This window comes from Hemitrygon akajei, chromosome 10, assembly GCF_048418815.1.
Source record: "Hemitrygon akajei chromosome 10, sHemAka1.3, whole genome shotgun sequence".
Taxonomy (NCBI): domain Eukaryota; kingdom Metazoa; phylum Chordata; class Chondrichthyes; order Myliobatiformes; family Dasyatidae; genus Hemitrygon; species Hemitrygon akajei.
Genome location: NC_133133.1, coordinates 161,385,496 through 161,412,144, shown reverse-complemented (window position 1 = coordinate 161,412,144; position 26,649 = coordinate 161,385,496). Strand labels below are relative to the sequence as shown.

Genomic DNA, 26,649 nt, shown 5'->3' with positions numbered 1-26,649 from the left:
ATAGAAGAAATAAAATCTCCGATTATTTTCTAACTGGAGAGAAAATTCAAAAATCTGAGGTGCAAAGGGACTTGTGCAGGATTCCCAGAAGGTTAATTTGCAATTTGAGTTAGTGGTGAGGAAGGCAAATGTGATGTTAGCATTCTAGTTCAAGAGAGCTAGAATATAAAAGCAAGGATGTAATGTTGAGGATTTTAAGTCACTGCGAGGCCTCACTTGGAGTATTGTGAGCAGTTCTGGGTCCCTTATCTAAGAAAGGATATCCTGATATTGGAGAGGGTTCAAAGGAGGTTCTCGGAAATTATCCCAGGATTGAAGGGCTTGTCATATGAAGATTCTTTGATGGCTCTGGGCCTGTACTCACTGGGATTCAGAAGAATGATGAGTGACCTCATTGAAACTTACTGAATGTTGAAAGGCCTTGATAGAGTGGATGTGGGGAGGATGTTTCCTATGGTAGTAGGACACAGCCTCAGAATAGAAGGATGCCCTTTTAGTGTGGAGATGAGGAGAAATTTCTTTTGCCAGTGAGTGGTGAATCAGTGGAATTTGTTGCCACAGGCAGCTGTGGAGGCCAAATCATTGGGTGTTTTTAAGGTAGAGTTTGATAGTTTCTTGATTGGTCAGGCATGAAGGGACAAGGAGAAGGCAATAGATTAGGTTGAGAGGGAAAATAGATCAGCCATGATGAAATAGCAGAGCAGACTTGATGGTCCAAATGGCCCAATTCGGCTGCTGAATCTTATGGTCTTATAATTGTTTCTCCAGATCAGATGAAGCACACAAAACACAGCAAGATTAAGAACAAAATAATAATAAAAATCACAATATAAATACATAAAATAGCTTATATACATATACGAGGGGTGATTGATAAGTTTGTGGCCTTAGGTAGAAGGAGTCAATTTTAGAAAACCTAGCACATTTATTTTTCAACATAGTCCCCTCCTACATTTACACACTTAAACCTGCGGTTGTGGAGCATACGGATCCCTTCTTTGTAGAAGTTGACGTCTTGGACCTCCAGAAAGTGGTCCACAGCAGGGGTGATTGATAAGTTCGTAGCCTAAGGAAGAAGGAGATGAATTATACAGCTCTCGTTACATGCACATGCAGTTCAACTCTTTGAGTGATTATGCAGAAAGTTTGAAGTTAATAACTTTTGTGGTATTTCTGTTTCAGATCATTGAAAATTGCAAGTAAGCACTGTCTGAGAAAATGGACAATATCGGCCTTCGTGCAGTCATCTGCTACCTCGGTCTCAGGGCTTATCACCCAAGGAGGTCCACGAGGACATGGTGGCAACACTAGGGGAGGGTGAGAAATAAATGTGCTAGGCTTTCCAAAATTGACTCCTTCTACCTTAGCCCACAAACTTATCAATTACCGATGGTATTAATTGTATGTCCCTAAAGAGACGCCTGGCACAGGAAGTGTCTGTACGTAACATGATTGACAGGAAATGATAAAGTACAGATGGTTGTGGGTGTGGAGGGGTGGATGTCAATCAGTCTTACTGCTTGGGGAAAGTAACTGTTTTTGAGTCTGGTGGTCCTGGCATGGAGGCTACGTAGCCTCCTCTCTGAAGGGAGTGGGACAAACAGTCCAGGACCAGGGTGGGTGGGATCCTTCATGATGTTACTGGCCCTTTTTTGCCACTTTGCTATATATATATCCTTGGTGGCAGGTACACTGGTGCCAGTGATGATTTGGGCAGTTTTGACTGCCCATGTAAATCTTTCCCCGTCTGCTGCAGTGCAGTTCCCATAATGCAGTAATGCAGCTTATTAGGATGCTCTCTTCTGTAGAATGACGTGAGCATTGATGTGCCTAGTCCAGCTCTCTTTAGTGTCCTCAGAAAGCAGAGGAATTGGTGAGCTTTCCTGATTGTCTATAATGTGCTCTGAGACCATGAGATGCTGTGTGAGTTGAGCCCTCCCAGGAGTTTGATACTGCTCACAGTTTCCTCTGCTGTGCCGCTGAAGTAAAGAGAGGTGCGAGATCTCCTAAAGTCAATAACCATCTCCTTTGTCTTATTGACATTGAGGAGAAGGTTATTTGCCTTGCACCAGACCTTGAGCTCTTCCACCTCCTCTCCGTGGGCCATTATTGTTGGTGTTGTATCATGGCAAGCTTTACAATGTGATTGCTTGGGTGTTTGGCCATGCAGTCACGTGTGAGCAGAGCGTACAGCAATGGGCTCAGCACACAGCCCTGGGGGGCCTCTCTTTACAGGATGATAGGGAGGGAGGAGTGCTGACTTTCTAATGGAATGAACCCAGTCAGTCTGAGTTGGCAGCAAAATCTCAAGCTTCATCACACTAAGCACTGGATCGCCCCAGGGCTGTGCGTTCAGCCCACTGTTGTTCGGGCAGCTGACTCAAAACTGCAATTCCAGATTCGGCTCAAACTGCATCAGCAAGTTTGCTGACGATACACAGTGGCCGGCCTGATCTACGACAACAATGAGTCGGCATACCGAGAGGTAGAGGGGCTTGTCAAATGGCATGAGAACAACAACCCGAGTCTCAACGTGAACAAGACAGAAATAATAGTGGACTTCAGGAAGGCACAGGTCGATTACTCTCCATCGCACATTATTGGCTCTGCTGCAGAGAGAGTGAAGAGCATGGAGTTCCTTGGTATGCACATGTGGGCGACCTAACATGGACCCACAACACCCCCTCACTTTCTGAGGAGACTAAGGCCTGCCCCCATTCTTTCTACAAGAACACCATCGAGACTGTCCAGTCTGGCTGCATCACTGTGTGGTACGGAGGCTGCAAGACCCTACAGAGGACAGGTAAATCCATCGAGAGGGCCACTGGGGAGGCCCCTCCCCATTTGTGACATTTACTGGGAGTGTTGTAGACTTTTCCTTGTAACAGCTTTTTCTCTCAGGGTGTGAGACTAAAGAATACTCTACCACACTGAGGACTGTCACTAGGTCAGTTTGTTGTTTACTGTATACTGTACTGTTTACCTGTGCTGTACACTGCGTGCATTTTGAATTCTATTTTAACTTATTCATTGTAATATTTTGGTTTATGTGCTGTGTGTGATATACAATGTTTTGTGGGTGCACCATGGTCCAGCGAAACATTTTTTCATTTGGTTTGTAGAGTTCTTTTGTATGGGGATGATGGTGGCTGATTTTAAACATTCTTATTTAATGATGTATTAGAATTTCTAGGAAAACACCATGTTCTAGCGTCGTCAAAGATTTTACACTCAGGTCCCTAGGCTTTTGCAAACCTCTTAGTACTATGCCATATAGTCTATTTTGTAAATCCCAGTTTTTCTGCAAACATACAACTCTGTACTTTTCTGTATTAAATTTTAACAGTCACTTGTTTGTCTGATTTACTATCTACCCATGCTCTTGTACAGTCTATTATTCTTGTGCTCACTACTAATCACACCTCCAAGTTTGTTATCTTTTACAACATCTGGATGACCTAAAGTTTGCCACAGGGTATGCAGTATGTTGAAACGTTGGAATAGGGGAGTATTGGAACATGGTCCTAAACGGGAGTAAGAGTGGACTGTGGATGGGGTGGGGTAAGGATGGGTGATGTTACATGGGCAGAAATCGATAGTATTTGTGAAAAAGAACTGTAATTAGAAAGTTAGCAAAGTTGCAAAATGTGTTCTTAAAGAGCAAAATTGGAAAGGGTACTGAGTTTACAGTGAAGGAAAAACATGGTAGCTCCATAATTGGAGAAAAGTATGCCTCATTTAAGCCTGAGGGTCATATCAGAAGCTTTATAGCACAGTGACTTTGAAAAGAGTCAGAGAAGAAAGACTGGATCTCATCAATGTATGTGGATTGTAACAGTAATTGGCCATTCAAGTAAATGGCCATACATGGTACTTCCCAGATAATTAAAGAACCCAACTGCTTCCTTTTTTTAAAATTTTAATAAAGAAACTTATTTTGTGGGAAACAACTGGCCTTCAATGAATAATACATTATTGAAGTGACATAAAACACGTGCTCAAAAATTAAAACATTTTAATCTCAACTTTCATACATGGGAATCATTTTATGTATCTTATGTCTCTAATGTTTCTTTGTTTTCAAAAACTATGTGAATACACAATTTTTGATTGTAGATTCAATCGAATACTTCCATTTCAACAACACATTATTTCTGTGTATATATTACAGTTAAAGTTGTTTAGCTCATCTATTCTCTTTACCACTGTAAGTTCTATGCCTTACATTCTACTTCCCAATTGCACATGTTGTCTTCAGAAATACTTTATTGTTATCTCGTACCATTCTTATACTATCCGGTCTGGACAACTTATCTGTAGATAGTTTACAAGACAACCTTCAAGTAGTTAAGAAAATGAATGTTGTTCATTTATCAAGCATTACTGCCAGTTACAATACCAACTCTTCCAACTGAAGCATGCAGACATTTTTACTTCTTTGAGCATAATAGGTGGCAAATTATGCTGCTTCATTAAAGTGAAACCTATGAAAGCTGTTTAAATACAAAACAGCGAAGATGTTGAACTCATGAACACTACGAAGTTACAACTAATTTACAGCACAGAGCATTTCACACTGTAATCATTTTTACAACCCAGGACGATAAGTCTGACAGATTTCTGAGTCACTCATACAAATACAACCTTAAGGGCACTATTATTGAAACTGCTCAGAAAAACAGTGATAAAAATTTAAGAGGGAACTTTGCATAAGTAATACACAGGTGTACATTGGAAAATTCAGGTGCAATTCTGTTATCATTAACTGTAAAAGTATGAAGCAATTTTTTTTGTTTACATCCAGATATTTTTCAGATGTTATCGTAAGTATTGCTGTGTAATTTTCCAGTGCTTCAGCCAGAACCCAATCTATGGGAAACAAAGAATAAAACCTCAGCATCATCTTCTTATTTTTCTTTCCAAGCACTATGCCCTATTTGACAGCACACCATTAAAGTTCACATTTGTAAACTTGATATATTAGTTTAGATATAATGGCATTACAAAAAAATAGAGGGAGGTTTATAGCCTTGCCTCAGAACTTCAATCATGCAAGCTTGAAGCTTCTGCAATTGTAACCTCTGTTTGAAGCACTGTATCATTCGTGTTGTTTGTTTGGCTGGAGTATAGGAAGCCAGGGAGAGCTTAACTCCACTGAAACATGCTCTTCAATATTGAGCATGCAGACAACAGTTCACTTCCTTGGAACTGTGGCTGAGAGTATAGGATATTCTGCTCTCCAAAATAGCTTAGTGTCATTTTAAGGAAAATAACAGGTTTAAGTATTTAAATATTACTACACTCAAAATCCCCAATTAAAAACATTGTACCTAATACTGAAAATTAGTACTTTTAAAGGTACTGACTCAAAAATATACATATATTTATAGCAAGAACAACTTCCATAGCTGCAGGTGATTGGAGCACATAGCTTGCTGAATAATCATCCACTAAGTTCCATATAAATCTGGGAGTCCATGCAGAAAGAGCAGTCTTTTTATCTTACTGCAGCTGCAATGAAGGAGGATAAAATCTGTCGTACACATCAATTAAAAGTTCACTCATTCAAGTGCTTGCCTGAAAATTGGTTGCACTCGCTATAAGCAACAAAAGACAAGCTGATATAGGAAAGAAAAGTTAAAGAAACCTGGGTGCAGCTACTCCAGCTGTCAACCTCAATACAACGTTTTTGAATTTAAGGTGTATTATTCACAAGATTTTATTGTAGTGTAAACTATTAATATAAACCATCAATCAAAACACATTACTACAATTATTTTTCCATCTGGTATTAACTAAACGGTCTTTCAATGACTAATGGCCAACTAGCAAAGTTTCCAAGGTACCCTATACATTTCCCTCTAATAACAGATCCTGATCTTGGTGAAGTATTGAACGTGCCCACTGTATAGAAAAACAATGAATGTTAGGTAATGCCTCAAGGAGTATTCAACATGCATTGTTGTGGTCTTTGTTTAATTTAATCAATCCACTGCTAACAATTATTTTCTAACTTAAACAGGTTTGTTTTACTTTTGCTGTATACATGTTGCTGTAAAGATGAAAAGTTCTGAAAGTTGGTTTTGTTGTTCCTCCCCCATGCACACTGTTCCAGTTCATGAGTACTTTATAATAAAACAAGCATTTGGGGTCGAACATGTAGCATAAGTGAAAATGTCTCATTGTGCTCAACTGCAAAGGAATTATTGCAGAATTGTTTTCAAGCTTAATGTTACCTTCTTTTGCTCATCTCACTATCAATGTTACATAACTCTGAGGTCAAACTCCACTGATAAATATCTTCAGTGCGATGATCAGTGTTATCATGGACTTCACAATGCAAAACTATCTGGGAAAGCGCTGATGTTCACCACTTGCCCTCCAATCTGTGATGTTCGTTTCTACTTCCTCAACAGCAGGAACAACACAGGTGGTCAGATGACGTTCCAGGCTCACGTTTGACGTGGTAAGATTTTTAAAGTGCTGACACTTTTACAATGTTGCTTTCTGCTTGCTCTGGAGAGTCAGGCCTGTCATCTCCTTCGGATGTCGCGATAAGAGAACTGGGCATGCTTATAACCGCTGTGGTTATGTACGGTTGCTCACAATTTAGCTTGACGCTTTCCTCTAACTTTGCGTTCAGACTGGAGCGGCTGGAAGAATGAACACAGCTCGTGTTAGCCGCAAGCATACAGGTGAGTTAAAGTTTCACAAGCACCAATAGAATATAAATGTCATACAAGCAAAGCTTTACAACAAAATAGCCATTAGAATAGATTTTTAATTGATTTACTAAATAAATATTTTTGATTTAATTCAACTTAATTGGGCCCACTCTCATAGTCAGATACATTTAATAAGAATATTTAATTTAAAATACAACTAACTGATGATCTTAATGTTATTCTTCTTCGGCTGTCTATCGATTTCGATGTTGACTGAGGCCTGGGCAAGGTTGTATGGAAGACCGGCAGTTGCCATTTTCCTACTTAATGTTCTTAATTTCTAAGTAAAAGACTGTGCACATGACATTCAATTTAGTACAAATGAGCACTGCCCTGGAACTAGTTCTACAATGTCCAGATGTGAGTGGCAGCACTGACCACTGCATTGCATCTCTGTGCATCTAGTTAAAATTTATTTCTGAATGCAGTGCATGAGAACTAGAACTGGTCCATTTGGCTCATCTGTATATCCAGATCAGCTTTGGGAGGGGGATATTATAAAGTACACAAGCGAGAGGTGTTTGGGGCTTGATCTCCAAGAATGTGGAAAAGGGGACCATCTATGCTCTCCCTGGCCTTGTGGAAATTTAAAGTTCCTTTTCGATGGCTGCAGGTTTGCTGAAGAAGCATTATTGAGAAGGCTGTAATGCCTGCTCTGTGCATTTTACCCTTCAAAGCCTCAGTCTGAAACTTACGTCATACGCATTTATGAACATACTAAATACAGTTTAACTCTCAGCTTCCTGGTGTTACTACTTTAGCAGTAAAGAAATGGCTGGAGAACACGACAGCAAACTGAAATGTGGACTTCAACAGTGGCTACATTTTCAAGGGTGCAGTAACATAATGGAGAGTAAGATGGAATACAGTTTAAGGTCATGCACTTTTGTAGAAGGAATAAAGATGAAGACTCCTTTCTAAACGGGGAGCAAATTCAGAAATCAGAGGTCTTGGGACCACTTATGCAGGACACCCTAAAGTTTAACTTGCAGGTCAAATTAGTGGTAAGGTAAATGCAATGTTAGCATTTATTTCAAGAGGACTAGAATATGAAAGCAAGGATGTAATGGTGAGGCTTTATAAAGCATTGGTCAGACCACACTTGAATTATTGTGGGCAGTTTTGGGCCCTTTATCTAAGAAAGGACATGCTGGCATTGGACAGGGTCCAGAGGAAGTTCATGAAAATGATCCCAAGAATGAAAGGATTAATATATGAACAATGTTTGATGGCTCTGGGCCTGTACTCACTGGAGTTTAGAAGAATGAGGGAGAAATCTCATTTAAACCTATCGAATATTGAAAGGCCTAGATAGAGTGGACGTGGAGAGATGTTTCTGATAGTGGGGAGTCTAGGACCTGAGGGCACAGCCTCTGAATAGAGTGATGATAATTTAGAACAGAGATGAGGAATTTCTTCAGATAGAAGGTGGTGAATCTGTGGAATTGATTGTCACAGATGACTGCGGAGGCCAAGTCATTGAGTATATTTAAAGCGGAAGTTGATAGGTTCTTGATCAGTAATGGTTTTAAAGGTTATGGGGAGAAGACAGGAGAATGAGTTTGAGAGGGATTAAACAGCCATGATGGAATGGCAGAGCAGTTTCGATGGGCTGAATGGCTTAATTCTCCTCCTATATCTTATTGTCCTGAAGGTCTAAGATGCAGCAAAAGTGAAATGCATCTCTAAAGGAGAGCATGATGGAACTAGTGTCGGCTAGGTTTTTGGGTCCAAGTCATGTGGTACCTAGCCAAGAAGGCAGATTCACACCTTTTGCATTTACCACAGACATTCATGCAGCAAATGAAATGGCAAACAGCTAGTGTTCAGTTTCATTCCTACAAGTGTAATGTTTGTTTCTCTCTGATAAATATCAGGACTTTCTGCACAAGGCCCCACCCAAGTCATATAAACTAACATGACCTTATGTGTTTTGAACTCTCTGGCAATATAATTTATTTCAAATATAATTCCAGGGCTGTGAGTCATAGGACTAACACAATTTTTAACCTATTGTTTGTCATTAGTTATAGCAATGTGAATGCTCTAAGACTAGATTTTTTTGCACAAAAGAAAGTTGGCTGTACAATTCATTGATTATTTTCTTTTAATTTGCTCTTGGTTTCTACAATTTTTCTTATTATGCTAAAAGGATTGGATCACTAAGGTCATTGTTAAAATATAAAAGTACTTAGTAGTTACCTGTTAGAGAGCCCACTCTCCTGCAAACATCGAATCTGAATAGTACTGAGTTCCTGTACATTTCCTGGGTGACTGCTAGAAGTATTTGAATTTGGGAGGCAGAAAGGCTTTTTGCTTCGCCTGGAACAACATGTTCCAGTTAAACCATGTTGAGAGGAGAAAGAACTGTGCGAGTTTGATCGATTTCTTGTGGATTCTTCTAGACAGTTCTCTTCATACGTTTGTTCATCCACAAAATCATGATTCTGATTGAAAGAGGAAAAGAAAAGGAAAATATTTTACAGATCATTTTAAAGGGAACTTTGGTGGCTCATTTCTTCTTAGAAGAGGGTTACACTGGAAGCATCAAGGTTTGGCTGACTGGTCTCAATGCAAGCTACAAATAATGGCTGTTTAACAATCAGTTGAGTTCCAACTATAGGACTCCCACATTTCAGGAGCTGCAGAGAAATTGATTATCTTGCATTTCTATTTTTCTTTCTTTTAGCAGAGATGATAAAGATTTTAACACCACAAATGATAAATAGTGCTTTGTTACCAATCAGACAAATTACATAGAAGGATTGTACAAGAGTACAAATAAAAATTTTGAACACATCATGTGAAATGGCATTGTACCCATGAAACTCAACATCACTGATAGAGTAATAAAGATGTAAAGTCATGTTGTGTGTGCTGGCTATTATCCTCAATTACTGAACTGTGCTCTGTCTGGAACTGAGGCAAGGGATAGAGTGTGGTAAGTTAATAGCCTATACAGGGAGTAATCTGTAAAATCTGAAAAACAAGATGACATTTAAGAGATAGTTGGGTGAAATTAAGCAGTGATGATCATCTGAAATTCCCATTCTCTTGTTTAACCTGTTCAAAAATAATTGAGCTTGCATTAAAATTTGTAATAGCTAATAGACAATTTTCATATCATTATATTTATATGTTAATAGTGCATCAGTGAAATTAAACTGGTTAGTCCAGTGAAACAGTGTCATTGCTTGGAGCATACCGTATAGAAACATTCTGTTTTGAAATCCAGCAATCCATCTGGGCCAACATAATGAAAAAGTGATCTTTTTGAAAGGCAATAAGCTTTCTGAAGCACTTAAATATATGTGGTTGGAGAAATATTAAAGATTTGAACGGCAGTCAAATTTATAATAATAACAAATTCTGTGCTAAGAACACACAGATCCCAAAGACATCCTTCGTTTTAGGTTAGGGAGTCATTACAGATTTTGTATTTTGCAATTTAGCAGTTGTATTAAATGCCATGTTCTACAGTATTTTTCATTAAATATTTTGTAAAATTTCATGGATCAGTAACTTAATTGATTCACTGCTAACTGTGCATGAAATCAGCATATATCAACCCCTGGAAGGTGTACATCTCAACAAACCCAGAATTCAGTTCATCTCAATAAATAACCAAACAAGTAATCAGCAAAGAAGCTTTGGCACAATCACAGAATACCAGGGCACAACACGAACATCTATAGATTGTCAATGCATTAGCAGCTGCACATAAAATGAAGTTAAACACTTAAAATTCAAGTAACTCTGACATGAACAATCAGACTGGTACCTTAATGGATGCTGAAGACCGAATTGATAAGAGGGGATCATCCTCAAGATAGGACAATCCCTATATGGTAACATGCCAACAGAAAAGAAAAAAAATGACTAATGCATCTGAAAAGCTTAAAATGAGTATTCAAATATCTGAACAAAACAGAAGCATTGCTTCTGGCATCTTTATTACCTGGGAGTATAGCATTGTGAATTACATGGTAATATCTGCAGTCACTTTATGTTGAAGATACTTAATAGCAGTTTAAAAATTGTTGCTTTGGGCAGATTCTAATTAAAATAAATATATCAATAAAATATTAACAAACAGTTAAAGGGGAAATTTAAGTACATTTTAAATATTGTTCTAAAGTCTCCTCTTGCATTCTTGAATTGAAAAATAACTACAATATACTGTATACAGTATGCTTTGATCCAATTATATATTAAGTGTTAAGAATTGAATTTTCTTATGTTTTCATTAGCTATCCTGCTGAAGTTAAGAAGTGATTTATTAGCACTGAGTTGACAATAGAGTTTGAAATGCAGGTAAACAACATTGGAAAGCAATGGCCTGATCTTAGAAGGCTTTTAGAAATTTGCAGTAACAGGATCCTAATGAGGGAAATATAGGTTATCTTTTGAGAATTTACAAGAAGATTAAAATAAATTTTCTTCAGATTTCATAACATGACATTGTCTTCAAATGAGTATTCAGTAATGTAATAGGAATAAACAATAAAGAGTGAGTATGCTTTATTGCAGGGGTGGTGAAGCTTTTTGAGAGCGTGTGCCCAAATTGGCAATAATTTTCTGTAAAGTTCTTTCATGTGTTGTAGTAAAGCTGCCCACTCTAACCATGACTCTTTAACATCTGATGGTCTTATATTCCCCATCAGTGAATCATTTGCTACCTCATTTGGCAGTAAAAATAATCATTATGTATCTTTTTTGTTATGGGTGGGGTTTAAAGAATCGAGGGGCAGCGCTGCACGCCGTATGTCAACAAATTATTTGATTCTGTCTTTGTGGACATATGTGCCATAGGTTCGCCACCCCTGCTTTATAATTTGAATGTGAATCTATCTTTATACTGGGTAGCCTGGCAGAGTAATCTTTCAGTTCTGTGTTCTGCATCTAATTGCATGACCCTGATGTAAAGTGAGCTGGGGTATTGAGGACAGTTCTTTACAATTCTTTTCAAAAATGTCGTGAAGATGACTAAGGTTGAAAATAAAAGGTAAAAGTCCCTGTAGTGCAGCAGGTAACTGTTGAGAGGTTAATATGGACCTCAACAGGAATAGGTCAAGCGGAATAGAGGAGCTTCAAACTTGTTCTCAGATCTGATCTGAAGGTAACTTGTAATGAAATTAGGTAGCTAAAATGGGAAACTTCATCCTGTTCATTCATTTCTCAGCAAGATGTGAATTCTTAATGGGTAGTTATATATCAAAAAGAATATTATCACTTTGAGAGAAATGATGTTGGCAAGAGAAAACTATAGGCATACTATTGCAAATGTGTGCCTGCCATTTCACAGTAATTCTAAACCCTGCAAATTTGCTTGCAGTTTCAGACATGTATTGGCCCAATATTTATCTACAAATACAACACAATTCTATGAAAACTATAAATGAGTGATTCTGATTGTATTTCTCAACAGTAGATTGAATCTTCAGTTTTTTTTCTAACACTTTTTGCCAGTGGCTTGAAATAATTCCTTGAATATGTTACTTTAATCCAGTCATTAATCTGTGATTTATTTTTCATTAACTGCTTATTTTCTGCATGTTTACATAGTATCTTACTTTGGAAAGAGTGTTCCTTCAGTAAACATTCAAGACAATTGCCAGGTTGAAATGAACCACAATCTGAAGTCTTGCAAGATGATTAGGATGATGTATCACTAAGAGCTAATTGTTTCACCAGCTGGAATAAATTCCTAGAACACCATCCATCACAGCCGTTCTTGTGTTCCTAAATTCAACTATGAATTAGAAAGCTAAAAGAGGTAACTCTTGATGCTGGTTTTTCCTTTTCATGTGTGTCCAGTCCAACCTTTCCACATGGTCTACTCCTAATGTTCTGCACAGGTTACTCTTTCTGGTATTGTAGCTGTTCAATGCATTGTGCTGTTGAAGGGTGTTTCTGGTGGCATTTCATTGTTTGCTTCTGCTGTTATATACAAGGCTGCTGTTGCATAGAACCTGCATGATTTCATCTGAAAGCTACACCTGCTGAATCTCACTTTCAATCTGTTGGCTCCGCCATGCTTGCCATTTGTACCTTGAGCCAGACGTTAAGTTCGCTCAGGAGGTAATTCATTTCTGACTGTGATCAATTGGTCTGCTAACTGGCTTTTCCCAATCCTTTTGTTAGTTGGTGGCCAGAATTGGATTTATTATCACTGATGTATATGAAATGAAAATAAATAAATAGTGCAAAAATAAAGGAGGAATCTGATGGTGGAGGGGAAGAAGCTATTCCTCAATCATTGAGTACTTTGTGCTCCTGTACCTTCTCCCCAATGATAGTAATGAGAATAGGCCATGTCCCAGATGGTGAGGATACTTAGTAAAGGATACTATTTTTCTGAGGCACTGTCTCTTGAAGATGTCCTCAGTGGTGGGGAAGGTTGTGCCTGTGATGGACCTGGTTGAGTTTACAACTCTTTGCAGTCTCTTCTAATCCTATACATTAGAGCCTCCATATGAAGCTATGATGCAACTATTCAGAATGCTCTCCACCACAAATCTATAGAAATTTGCATACCAGGTCTCCTCAAACCCTGAACAAAGTAGAGCTGCTGACATGCCTTCTTTATGATGACATCAATGTACTGGGCACAGGATAGATCCTCTGAGATGTGGATGTCCAGGAACTTGAAGCAATTCGTCCTTTCCACCACCGACTCATTGAGGACTGGTGTGTGTTCTTCTGACTTTTCCTTCCTGAAGTCCTCAAACAATTCTTTAGTACTGCTGACACTGGGTGTAGAACCATTCAACCAGATGATCTGTATGCCTCCTTATCTCCATTTGAGATTTTACCAACAACAGTAGTGTCAGCAGCAGACTATAAATGGCATTTGTGTTGCTTAGCGTAGAGAGAGTAGAGCGATACGCTAAGCATGCATTCTTGAGGTATGCCGGTGTTGATTATCAGGGAGGAGATGTTATTACCAATCCACATTGGTCCTCGCTGATTCAGTATTGCAGGTTGAGGATGAAAGGCCGTTCTCTGAGGAGCTGTTACAATGAATTAGCAGATGTTCACACAACAACCAGTGATCATCTGAGTCATGTACACAAACCAATAATTCATGTTCATATTAAAGAGAGATTTCTTAGGCAAGCCCTTATGATTGAAGGTAACTTGCTCCTGTTCAGTTTATGAAATGTTAATGAAACCAAGGGCTGGTGATGGCTGATGGGGTGGGTGGGCAGTTTGCAAGGAGGTTTGGGCTTACTGCTACTTACGGAGGACCTCTGTGTGTTTTTGATGCATGACTTTGAGGTTCTCAACATCATCCGAATGCTTCTTTTCCACTCTAAGTTGTTGTGGATCAGAGATTTCAAGGAATCAGAGGGATGCTGCAATTCATCAGACGTTTGGAGCACATCCTTCATCTTTTCCTCTCTCTGTTCCATTTCCTTTATTTTTCTATGGCAGACTGCCAATTTTGAGAGTCTAGTGCATGCAAACCATCAGGTCTGCCCAAGATAGCGAACTGTCTGTAACTAGGGATGTTGGCTGGGCAGTGGATGCTGGTATTGTTTAGCTTGTCCTTCCAGTGAAATAGGAGAAAGGGAACACCATTAAAAATAAAATCATTGGATGTTAAAGACTTTGGGAAGTACAAAATTTGTAAAAAGTACTATATATTACACTTTTGATTAGTTGCTGTACAAGTGCAAGATGTTTGCATTTGCATGTAAGGTAATTCCAATTGCCAACATCATCTAAAATAATGGACTATAACTCAAATATGCCACCAGTAACACTGTGACATAAAGTTCTGATGGAGCAACTCAAAGGAGAATAAACTACTTTAAATGCCAAACATGATAGAATTATGTACTTATTCTGTGGAGCTTAATGTTACTTTTACAGCCCATTTAACAGAATTTTACAAAGCAGTATTATAATGGGTGTGAACTTATGTTTTCAGTGTTCGACAGCAGTGATTATGCAACTAAGCTTCTATCTTGAATCACATTCCATTCTAACTGATGAAAAGTCTGTGATGTGCACCGTACAGTCAAAATCTGAGAGCAACTCCCATGAACCTGAAATTGATATTTTTTCTAAGAAATAGAGTTATTGTCATTAATAAAATTTATAGTTTGTTATTTAATTTTTAGCTATATGCCTGGACTGGTTTATGACCCAAAAATCTTTAAGAACCAAATTACACTGCAGGTTTCAATTCATTTTTTCAAAAATTATTTTTACTTTTAAACATACTTAAATTCTGTATTTTTGTACAATTTATTGACTAACGTGTATATGTCCTGCTTTGAGTCCTTTTGTAGTCCTGTGGTAATATGAATTTCCAGAGTCTATTCACACCACACAGCCATGGAGAGGAACAGCTTATTCTTCTATCATTTTATTCTATCCTAGCGCAGAATTACTTAATCCCTGCATGATGGCGTTTCCGATCCCTGACCAAAACTGTAAAATAATTTGAAATATCTTACAATGTATAATGTTTAATAAACTTCTTACCCTAAAATTATGGGCATATTATAGATTTCATTATTTATGTATTATATTCCTGGTTTAAAAAATCCCATAAATTATATGGATTATTAAGGCAAAAACAAAATTATTGAATCCAAGGTACACAATGATTTTCTGTCAAATTTAAGTTATCTTCATGTAAAAAGTCTTTTAAAATAAATTATTAAATAGCTGTAAAATCAAATCAGTTATATTTGAAATATCACCATAATTAAATGCTATTAATTTCTCAATTTATATTGGAACAATATTTAGTATTTTTAAAAATTATTTTAGATATAGCTAAACCCTATTATAGTTTCATCTTTGTGTTTTTCTTATTCCCACTGGAGGTGAAAGAGGGACAAGGTGCAACTGAAGCAAGAATGATATGGTGCTGTGAAATGGAGTGTTCTGGTCAGATCTATTTTCAGTGAACAGACAACATTATTTTTGCAGATCACACATCTTTATAACAATTGTTTTCCAAACAGAAATGCTACAAGCACAAAAGCTAATTTAAGAGGACTAATGCATTTTATTCCAAATTTCTGGTGAAGGCATTCATTCCTTACCGTAGTTTTCTCCAGACAGTGTAAAAGGTGATGATGTTGCCTCTGAAATGAAGATACTGGCTTGCTAACTAGAGCTTGTTCTTCATCATTAGATAACTGGGGGGGGAAAAATCAGGTAACAATAAGTTAAAAGATTCCACACTCCAGATTGCATTACTTTACCTAGAATCTGTAAAAATATCTGAGGACCAAAATTACTGTGGTTGGAGGAGCAGAATGATTAATTTCATCTAGAAGTGAGCATGTATTTAGGTTAGAACCTTATTCAGCAAGGATTATGACTTGTTCAGCCTAACCTTTAGAATCCGTGCGGTAATGATTCTACTGCTTGCTCCTCCAATGTTAATAAATCATATCCAGAGGACCTGACTGTTTAAGCTTTTGGAAGATTTCAGCATGAGCTGTGCAAATCGCCCAAACCTCAGTCCTGGAAAGGGTAACCTATCTTTTAGAAAGGCAACTAAAATAAAGTTGGCCGGTATATCAGAGGCATTTGGGCTAGACTGTATACATAAAATGTATTTTTGCATATACAGTATAAGGAGGGACTTCTTATTACAATTGTTATTAGCCATAGTACCTTCTGGGTTGATCTGAGGAAAAGAATCAAGATAACTATTGAGATATACAGGCATTTTCTGCAGTGAAAATCTGAACTTGTAGAAGTAGCTATGGAGATGGCTGCTATAACTGGGAACGACAGGGTGGCAGAACCTCAAGACCTCATAGGAATGACAGCTTAAGTGATGAAGGTGTAGTCAGAAAGGATATGAGAAGGCTGGCAATATCAAACAGCTTGGCGTGTGTAGTGTGAGGAGACTTGAATGTGCAATGTGAAACAACATTCTTTTTCTATGACAGGAAATTGAAAGTGGGGTTTTGCCTCAGGCCAATATTCCAAATATTTAAAAATTAACCATGTTTAGCTAGACTCTCCTGAAAATACCTCCACAGCTGAGCATTTGCTTCTTATTCAAAACTATTTTAATCCATTGAATTTTGTTGGAATATCTTTAAGGAAGGTAAATATTATTGAATCCATAGTGCCAGAAAATCTTTCCATCTTTCCATCAAGCTACAATTAGTTTTAGGCAAATGGGAAGGTGATTTGCAGAAATTTTAAGGTAGAGAGGCCATAAGTCAAGAAAAAGAGCAGAATGCCAAGAGGTTGCACAGAGGTTACATATGTTAACTTGCACTTTCTTACTGGACAGAAGTGGATGATCTTTGCTGCAAAGGAGAAGGAACTGGCATCTATTGCAACCAAGGAAGACCCCACTTTGACGACTACTCATACCACTAGACCCGATCTTCTGAGTGGTTGAGAGTGGAATCTATCTCAGTGCAACAGCTTTTCCACTTTAAAAACCCTCCTGACAGGTTTCCTCTCATCACTGGATATGATAGACAACCACCATCCTTTTGTAATTTGTTTCCCATGTCAGATAGCTTTTGCTGCTGCTTTTTTCTCCTCTGCATTAATCATTTCTACTCCACTAAACCTAACGTTCTTAATCTGCTACAATATTATTCCATTTTTACTTAGTTAATTTTATTTTTTTTCTGTTGTAGGCAGCACCTACTCTTTACACGCTTGGAGTAGTGGTTCTGAATTATGTTGCACTTGGGTGATGGTAGGGCAGCATTGATGGGTAGTTGGGTTGTGGCCTCCAGCAGGTTTGGGAGACTAAGGGAGGAGAGAATGTCTACTGACAGATTTGCAACCTTGACAATTCTTTGATGATGAATAAATAATACAAAGAAACCCCAACAAAAGAGAAAGGTTGCTGCGTTGCTGGCTCAAGGGACAGAGGGGAAACTCATATCTGGAGAAGAGAGATTTTAGGCTTGCTACCGCTGTGGAGAGGAAAATAGTTAATATTAATACTTTCCTAACATTACTTTTCAGATAAAAATTGCACTATCCTCAGAGGCACTCCAGGCATTTGCAGTGCTTTGCTTGAATCAGTTACCCAGCTACTAAGTGTACAGGACTCATCTGTACCCACAATCAGTCTTTGTCATTGGGAATAACAGATTGTGGTATCTGGAGAGTGACTACGATCTGTCTGCATTTTAGCAAAGATCCCTGATTGGCCAAATTGAGTTTGTAAAAATATTAAAGGGACGGGAATTGGATCCATTACTTGTAAACATTTTTATACCATGTTGCTTTATTTCACAAACAAAAATCCGTGTATATTCTCCTCCTTTAAGCTCAGCAGCTGATCAGTGGAGGTTGTGTTCTCACTGTGAATTCCTTGTCTTGGTGTTATGGAGTTGGAGAGGGCACAGCTCCATAATCACTAACTAATCTGCTGAATTACTCCCATCCAGTCTCAGGTAAAGGTGCTGGGTGTAAACCGCCTGTCTGGCTGGGCTTTAAACATCCCTACCTAAGCAATGGAGTGGACAAAGAGACACAAACTGAAGGAAAATATCATTGCTGTTTCAAACGCCCTGCTTGCTGATTTTGTTGTTAAATAGATCACGCAATTTTCTGACAGATCTTCTGGGACAATATGGGTAGGCAGCACAGTGGTACAGTTAGTACAGCCTCACAGAACTCATAGAACCCGAGACCTGGGTTCAAAACTGATCTCAGGTGCTGACTGTGTGGAGTTTGCGTGATTTTGTGTGGGTTTTCCTCCGGTTTCATCCTACATTCCAAAGACATGCAGATTGGTTGGTTATTTGGCCACTGAAACTTGCCCGTGGTGTGTAGAAGTGTGAAATAATTATGTAGTGTGAGTAAATACAGGTTAATATAAATGGCTGGCACACACTGGATGGCTATATACCTATTTGACTCTACGAACATGTTTGTAGAATCATTGGTCTTTTCCATTTTACACACAAAAAAGAAAAAACCTGTTGGGGATTTTAAATATGTGGACTATGATAGTATATTTCACAGCTGGAGTTGTCGCTATTAGAGCCTGCTGTGTGCTTAATCTGTATATCTTCATATTGCTCAATTTCTTCCTCCTTCATAATCCCTCTAGTTGGTTCCATGTATCATTACATATTGTCAGCTCAAATGTCCCATGAAGTAAAGGAGACAAGAATTCAAAACGAGGAACTGCTTAATCTTTCCATGTGAGAGAAAATGTATACAAGCAGCAGATTTGTGGCCTGGATTTCAATTTCATTTAAGGCATTCTCTCAAGGAACATTTAACTGACATATCTCAAAATATAAAAAACCAAATGCAAGGTTACTGCTAGCAACTCATTCGTTTTTTTTTTGGCTCTACTCCCCTGCTTGCTGAGAAGGGACAAAACAATCAACACTGATCTTTCAGCAGACTATTACCTGCTCCAGTGATTCACTTAGTAAGCCATTGTGCTTGCTCTGCATATAAGCATTTGCGCTCCCACTCTTAGCTGCACGGATTCTTGCAAGTCTGGCTTTCTGTACAAACAAGAGCATATAAGCAAATCAATAATTCATCCTTCTATCTTCTTATTATATTTAGCAGTGACATCAGAACGCGTTAAGAATCTTAACAATCAATGAATTTTGCAAGAGAAATATATTTATAATTCCTTATCTTAATATACCTGTGGGAATTCTAGTGCACTATGCTGCATCATTTTATAAGATACTGCTTATAGAGCAGGCAACTAATACATTCCTTTTGTCTAAGTTTTACTTATGAAACACTGACAATATTTACATTTGAAAAACCCACTCCTACGTGCACAATGTTGATAACAATGAACCCCCAGCCCCCAAACTGATCTGTTAATAAATACAAACACATTCAAATTCCATCTTATCCCTCAAATATTCACTGAACTACCGGCTGGGAAATAAAAGATAAAAATACAGCAACTAGACCTCACCGTTCACAAATACTGCAGTTTTGTCATATGCAATGCCATTACTCTTTACAGACAGACTGTTTAACGTTAAGGGTGCTGAAAATAAAATGGCAACATGCCAAAGATAGAGGGCAGACATTTCCTGTGAGATTTGCATTCCTAAATGGTCAGCACCATCTTCAAATGTGTATCTAAGTTTCAGGCAATGGACTCTTTTAATATGCAAACTGGAGTCCTTGATATGGAACAATCTGTGATATCCACTACTTGCATTCTACACTTGTTTTTACCAAATGATATAAGGGGAATGACAGAGTACATGCAGGGACATTATTTCTCATGGTTGGAGTCTCTGGAACTAGCAATCATCGTTTCAAGGTAAGGCATTGGACATTCAGGACAAGATGAGAAGTAACATTCATTCGCTTTTTGAAATCCTCTGCTGAAGAGGGCTCCAGAGGCTCCATACCCAAGTATATAAGCAAGAAAAAATAATTAAGATTGGTTTTAAAGGAATCAAGGAAAATGTGCTTTGTGCAAGAAAATGCTGCTGAGATAAAAAGCTGGCCAGAGCCTTACTGAATGGTTGAGCAGGTACAAGGGCTGATCGGTCTCCAGCTGCTGGGAATGTCCTGAGTGTGTGTATATGTAGAACTAATTGCATGAGATTCCATATTGGTAAGTGTGTAATGAATATCCCTAGGAACTTTGCAGCTAAGGAGATTGTGAAGACTGTCACTGAACCCAAACCAGGCTACAGGGGCTAAAAGATTTTTGTTACTGAATTGAAGGCATCTGTACAAATCTGTTTGTCCTGCACACGCCTTACTGGCAGGTATTTCCTTTGCTCACACGACTGCATGGCCATACACATGGGTGATCACTGATGACATGGCAATGGTGGGGCTCATCACCAACAACGATGAGATGGCCTTCAGAAAGGAGGAGGAAGACGGACAAATAACCTCTTCCTCAGTGTCAACAAGATAAAGGAGTAGTTATCGATTTCAGGAGAACTCGCACCATTCACATCCCTCTTTTCACTGGTGGCACAGGTTCAAACATCTCGCACAACCTCTCATGGTCCCAGAACACATCCTACACAATCAAGAAAGCTCACCAATGCCCCTGCTTTCAGAGCAGAGCTAGACTATGTACAGCTAGTGTAAGGACTTTCTACAGATATCCAGCAGAGAGCATCCTAACACGGTGCAACACTGCATGGTACAGAAGCTGCACTGTGGCTTTACAATGGGTAGTCAAAATTGCCCAATGCATCACCAGCACCAGCTTACCCAGTATCAAGGACACATACATACAAAGGTGTTGGACAAAGGCCAGCAATATCATGTAGGATCCCACTCACCCTTAACATGGACTGTCTGTCCCACTCCCATCAGGGAGGAGGTTATGAAGCATCCGTGCCAGGGCCACCAGACTCAAAAACAGTTATTTTCCCCAAGCAGTAAGCCTGATTTATACCTCCACCCACTGACCCAGCCCTCCACCACTACTTTATCATATCAGTTTAGAGTCACCTTATGTACAGACATACCAGAAGACAGCAGAAGAGAGCCAGGAGAAATGCAGCCGTGGTTGCCATCACTACCACCACTACCACATATACATGCCCCACATGCAATAGAGCTTGTGGGTCCAGGATAGGACTGTATAGTCATCAAAGATCTCACCATTAAAGGAGTGGACATCGTCATCGGATTCCGATGGACAACCGAAAAAGACAGACATATCTCTGCCTAGCATCACTTTATGTACACACAATCAATCTATGTATATCAGCTATCTAAGGTATTTATTTTTATGTGTGTTTCTTATATTATTGTGTTCTTTATCTTAGTGTGATTTTTTATATACTGCATCAGATCCAGAGTAACAATGATTTCATTCTGCTTTACACTTGTGTAGTAGAAATGACATTACATAATCTTCAATTTCCAAACAAACCATAAATGGGACAATGAATAGTTTACAAGCAGGGTATGATAAGAGCCAAAACAGGGAGGAGGAGGAGGAGAAGGAGTGAAGAGCCCTCAAGAGGAGGTTGTAATCCCTCACGATGTTCAAGGAGGAATTCACCTACACGGCAGAATTGAGGAATAAGGTGTAAGCTAACTGACCTTCAATAAACAATCCACAATGAAATCTGTCATCCGTCACAGTAACAACTGCAACAGAGTTTGGCGGTTTGTTAGTAAGGTTATATGAAAATAGCAATGGAGCAAAAAGCAAGCTGCTGCAGGAACATAGCAGGTCAGACAGCATCTGTAGGACAGTTAATGTTTTGAATCAGGACGTTATGTCCAGGACCTGCCTGGATCTGCTTTCAGGTAATATTCCTGAAATAGGAGTTTGACCCAAATGCCAACCAAACCTTTGCCTCCACAGATGCATCTTGAGCCACTGAGTTCCTTCAGCAGCTTTCTGTTTCTTCCAGATCACAGCATTCGTAACTTCTTGTCTCCATGATAATGTCAATGAACATTTATGTACCTGACTTCTTCTGGGAAAATGGTAGGCCATCTGACCATCGAGCCTGCTTCGCAATTCAAGAAGATCATGCTGCTCTGGCTACAAGCCTTCTCTGCATTGCCTCCAAAGCCAGTACCTTTTCTCAAGTAAGGGTACCAGAACTGCATACAGTACAGCGTCGCCAGTACCCTGTATAACTTCCCTGCTCTTAAGTTCAATACCTCTAGCAATAAAGTCCAACATTCTTGATAACATTTCTTGATAACATGTTGCACCTGCTAACCAATCATGCAAAAGAAGTTCTAATTCATTCTGCACAACAGTTAGCTGCAATCTTTCACTATTTAAATAAAATCTGATCATCCATTTTACCTTCCAAAGTGGTTAACCTAACATGTACTGTTACGTACCCCGTAACTGGGTGTCTGACCCAGAGAAAGAAGAATCCGTTGGAGTCTGGTGGTACCAAACTAAAGGTGTTTATTAGTAAACTACACAATACAATATCAAAAATGCAAATATACATATAAAACAAGTTAGCAATAATAAACCTAGAAGTGTAGGAATGATAATAATCAATAATAAACAAGCTCTATCGATGTCTAGGGGTAAACGAATTGTCATATGTAAGTATAGAGTTCAGTTCATTAAATGCTGAAGTAGTTATGGTTGTTGTGTTGAAATCGTTGGAGAGAGAGAGAGCGAGCGAGATGTAACAGCAACAGTTGCGGCAGGCAAACCTTTTGTGGCTTTCTTAATCCGTCGTATCGTTGTGGTCATTCAGTTATGACCCCTCTGTTCTTCAGCTAGACTGATCTTCTGTGGTGGACTCGTCACTCTGGCATGAGTGGACACACACACAAGTCCCCACCGGCCCTGCTGTAACACTGTGAACTTTACTGACCGATCTCCTGATTCGGTCTCCGAAGCCCCCACCTTTCTGTGGGTTCCCAACACTCAGTCACTGGTGTGTCTCTCCAGACCCGTCTTTTTATCCCCACTCACGGGGTCTCAGCTATCCATCAACTCTGAATGACAGTGTCCATCAAATCAGGCCACTCCTGCTATCTCCTGAGGAATGTTAATGAGCAAAGCAAAGTCCTTGTAGTGGAAAGTAAATAATCCAGGAAGAGTCATAATACAGTAAATCAACAGTCTCTCTCCTCCTCTTATCTGTAGCAAATGTTCTTGCCTGTGTTTCATCTCTCTCTCTCTCATGAGCAGCATAGCAACAGCGATAGTTCGTAGTTCTCAGGAGGGGGGTTGGGAATGGTTAACTCTGCACCCCATTGTCCATCAGGTCTGTCCATCACTCATAACAGTACCAACATTGTACTCCATCTGCCAGACTCTTGTTCATTCAATTAAGCTATCTATATTTCTCCGCAGACTCTCCACATCCTCTGCACAATTTGCTCTTCCACTCAATTTAGTGTCATCAGCAAACTTAGACGTTACCTCTTCCAAAACGTTTTTGTATATCGTGAACAGTTGTGGGCCCAGCACTGACCTCTGCGGCACTCCACTCACTGCTAATTGCTGATTACAGAAACACTCATTTATCCCATCTGTCATTTATTGATTAATCAATCCTCTTCCATGCTAATACATTACCTCCAATTCTATGCATCCTTATGTTATGGATAAATCTTTTATGTGGCATCTCAGTGAATTCCTTCTGGAATTCCAAGTGTACATTATCCACCTATTGCTCTCTATCCACTGCACTTGTTAGAACTCCAGTAAGTTTGTCTAACAGGACCTGCCCTTTTGAATAAATGCTGTAACTGCCAGATGAAACTACTTCTATCCAGTTGTTTGTGTTTCTTCCTTAATGATAGCTTCAAGCATTTCCCAGCTACAAACGTTGAAGCTACCCAGCCTATAGTTATCTTCCTTCTGCCTACATCCTGTCTTTATAGTAACATGAAATTTACAGTCTTCTAATTCATTGGGACCCACCTGGAGTTCAGAGAATTTTGGTACATCATCTCAAACAACTCTACCATAATTTCTGCCATTCCTTTCTGCATTCCATCCAGGAACCGTCTACCTTTATGCCCTTCAGTTTGCTCAGCACCGCCTCTTTAGTGACTGCAGTCCTCACCTCATATAATACCCATCTTAGTAATAGCCAGTCATTGCTGATAAACTGCATCTTGCTATGCAAGAAACTACATTCTGTCCTTTGGTAACAGGTATAAATGGTGAGAAATCACATGTTGCTACGCTAGGATATCTGGTATTTTTGAGATGCAGGGATTCATTAATTACATATACATATTAATTATGCCATTCAAGAAACAAAATACTTGCTCAGTGTCCATCTTGTATGTGACCTCAGCCAGCAGATTATGAAGATCGATGCCTGGCATTCCAGCAGTATTTAAGATATCTTCATGCTAAGGGAATTCCATTGTGCTATCTGCCTTTGAGCCACAAGCAGACCAAGTGGGGACTGGAACTCTGATGTTGAAGACTTTAGTGTAAAACCCATTCATGTGGACATCAGTAAAAGCCATGTAGCTCAGCACACCAATGAAATAACATTGCCTGGTGAGCTCACAGTACTTAGCAGAGCCATCTGTAATGGTTTGCTGCATGCTACATAACCTCACCATCATTAGGACGCAAAGTTTGCTACCAACCACATGGCCAGTAGCTGAGAAGCAGAAGCATGTGGAAGAGGAGAAAGGAAAGATACCATTTTACATGGGCAGTAATTGAAATTCAATTACCACATTCACCAAACGATTCAAACTCTCAACCTTTCCTCTCTCACTGACCACACAGTATCTGCTTGGCTCTAATGTATATGAATAGGAACCACTACAAAATAAAAACTTAAGATTTATAAATTATTTTATGCTACTGTGCATACAAAAGTTAGTTAATAATCCTTGTACATACCTTTTGGTCTGGCCCTGATACTTCTATGGAGTGTCATTCAAGTAAGTACACTCAAGGCTATTACACCCAAAACCTTCTGAGCTTATCTCCTGACTTCTTGTAGATATAGTATCTATTTCTAAATTTATAGTCTGGTAACAGGTAACTACAGTCCAACAAGTCCATGCCACCCAATTATGCTTATGTGAGCAATTACATCACAGCAATGGACTGTGCTTACGGGGTCTACACACCCTTGTAGGAGGGTGCTGAACATGATCCCCAATTAGCTTGTGAGTATCAATGTTTCAGCCAATTAGTGTTTCATTGTGGTGGTGTTTAACTCCCTTCCTCTCGTTTCAGTCTTGTTGAGATGTGACAGCAATGTCAATGCTCCCTGCTTACCACGTCCTGGTTCCGAGAACGAAGACTACTGCTTTGACTGACGTTGTGAAGGAGCAGTATTTATTTACTATTGCTGAGCTGCTGTATTCGTGTTAGCTTTATTTTTATAGTACCAGTTAATGGCCCTGTTAGTCTAGTGTTTATTGTTTTTTCCTTTTTTTCTGCACAATTCCTATTAAAAGTCAGTGAACCGTCGATCCGTATCATTGTCCCTCTCTGGGCACTTAGGCCATAACCGACCGCACATTCCTGTCAAATTAGTCTATTAATCAATATGTCTTTGGAACGTGGGAGGGAAGTCACAAGTCACGTGGTCACCTTACAGATAATGGTGGAATTGAACCTGGGCTGCTAGTGCTGTAATAGCGTTATGCTTTCCGCTACGATAACGTGCTGCCTGAAAATGTCAGCAACCAACACAGGGCTTGAACCCTCAACTGTGGGATTGGGTCCTATGTTGTACTGACTGAACTCGCTAGTCTTTTCCACTTCCCTGTCAAGAACTTGAAAACATATCAAGATATACAGTGGCTTGCAAAAGTTTGGGCACTCCTGGTCAAAATTTCTGTTACTGTGAATAGTTAAGTGAGTAAAAGATGACCTGATTTCCAAAAGGCATAAAGTTAAAGATGACACATTTCTTTAATATTTTAAGCAAGGTTACTTTTTTAATTTCCATCTTCTACAGTTTCAAAATAACAAAAAAAAAGAAAAGGGCCCGAAGCAAAAGTTTGGGCACCCTGCATGGTCAGTACTTAGTAACACCCCATTTAGCAAGTATCACAGCTTGTAAACACTTTCTGTAGCCAGCCAAGAGTCTTTCAATTCTTGTTTGGGGGATTTTCACCCATTCTTCCTTGCAAACAGCACATGACGAACATCGAGCTTCATGACGGCCTACAGATGCTCACTACTACAATCGAAGCGAGAAGACTGTAACTAGCAGGGCACTGTCTATGCCATCCTGGTCATCACATGGGACCCCAAGCATGGGAGGATGAACCCTGGGCACCCTCCCAAGACTATGGTCAACACGCTCCTAGAAGATAGCGGCGCAGCTAATGTAGGTGAACTGAACACACTGATGAGGGAGAGGGAGAGGGAGGAGTGCAGAGCCCGTCATCGTGCCCGACGCCAGCCCCCTAGGCCTGAGTCGACATTGTAGTAGTAGTAGTAGTCCTTGCAAAAGGCTTCTAGTTCTGTGAGATTCTTGGGCTGTCTTGCATGCACTGCTCTTTTGAGGTCTAG

At 39.3% G+C, this 26,649-nt stretch overlaps 1 protein-coding gene across 5 annotated transcripts in view; it reads right to left on the bottom strand.

Moving 5' to 3' along the window:
* Nucleotides 1–3,998: 3,998 nt before the first annotated feature.
* The window catches only part of kcnd2 (potassium voltage-gated channel, Shal-related subfamily, member 2), a 341,951-nt gene continuing 319,300 nt past the window's right edge, over nt 3,999–26,649 (bottom strand). For 4 of the 5 annotated variants that reach the window (XM_073059532.1, XM_073059531.1, XM_073059534.1 and 1 more), the window contains exons 4-8: nt 19,106–19,204; nt 15,791–15,886; nt 10,507–10,566; nt 8,928–9,172; nt 3,999–6,653 (exon numbers count right to left, since the gene is read on the bottom strand). In XM_073059532.1, the coding sequence (XP_072915633.1) occupies nt 6,476–6,653; nt 8,928–9,172; nt 10,507–10,566; nt 15,791–15,886; nt 19,106–19,204 (678 nt within the window). In that variant the 3' untranslated portion in view covers nt 3,999–6,475. The remainder of the gene's footprint in view (nt 6,654–8,927; nt 9,173–10,506; nt 10,567–15,790; nt 15,887–19,105; nt 19,205–26,649) is intronic. The other variant, XM_073059535.1, reaches the window with a different exon arrangement.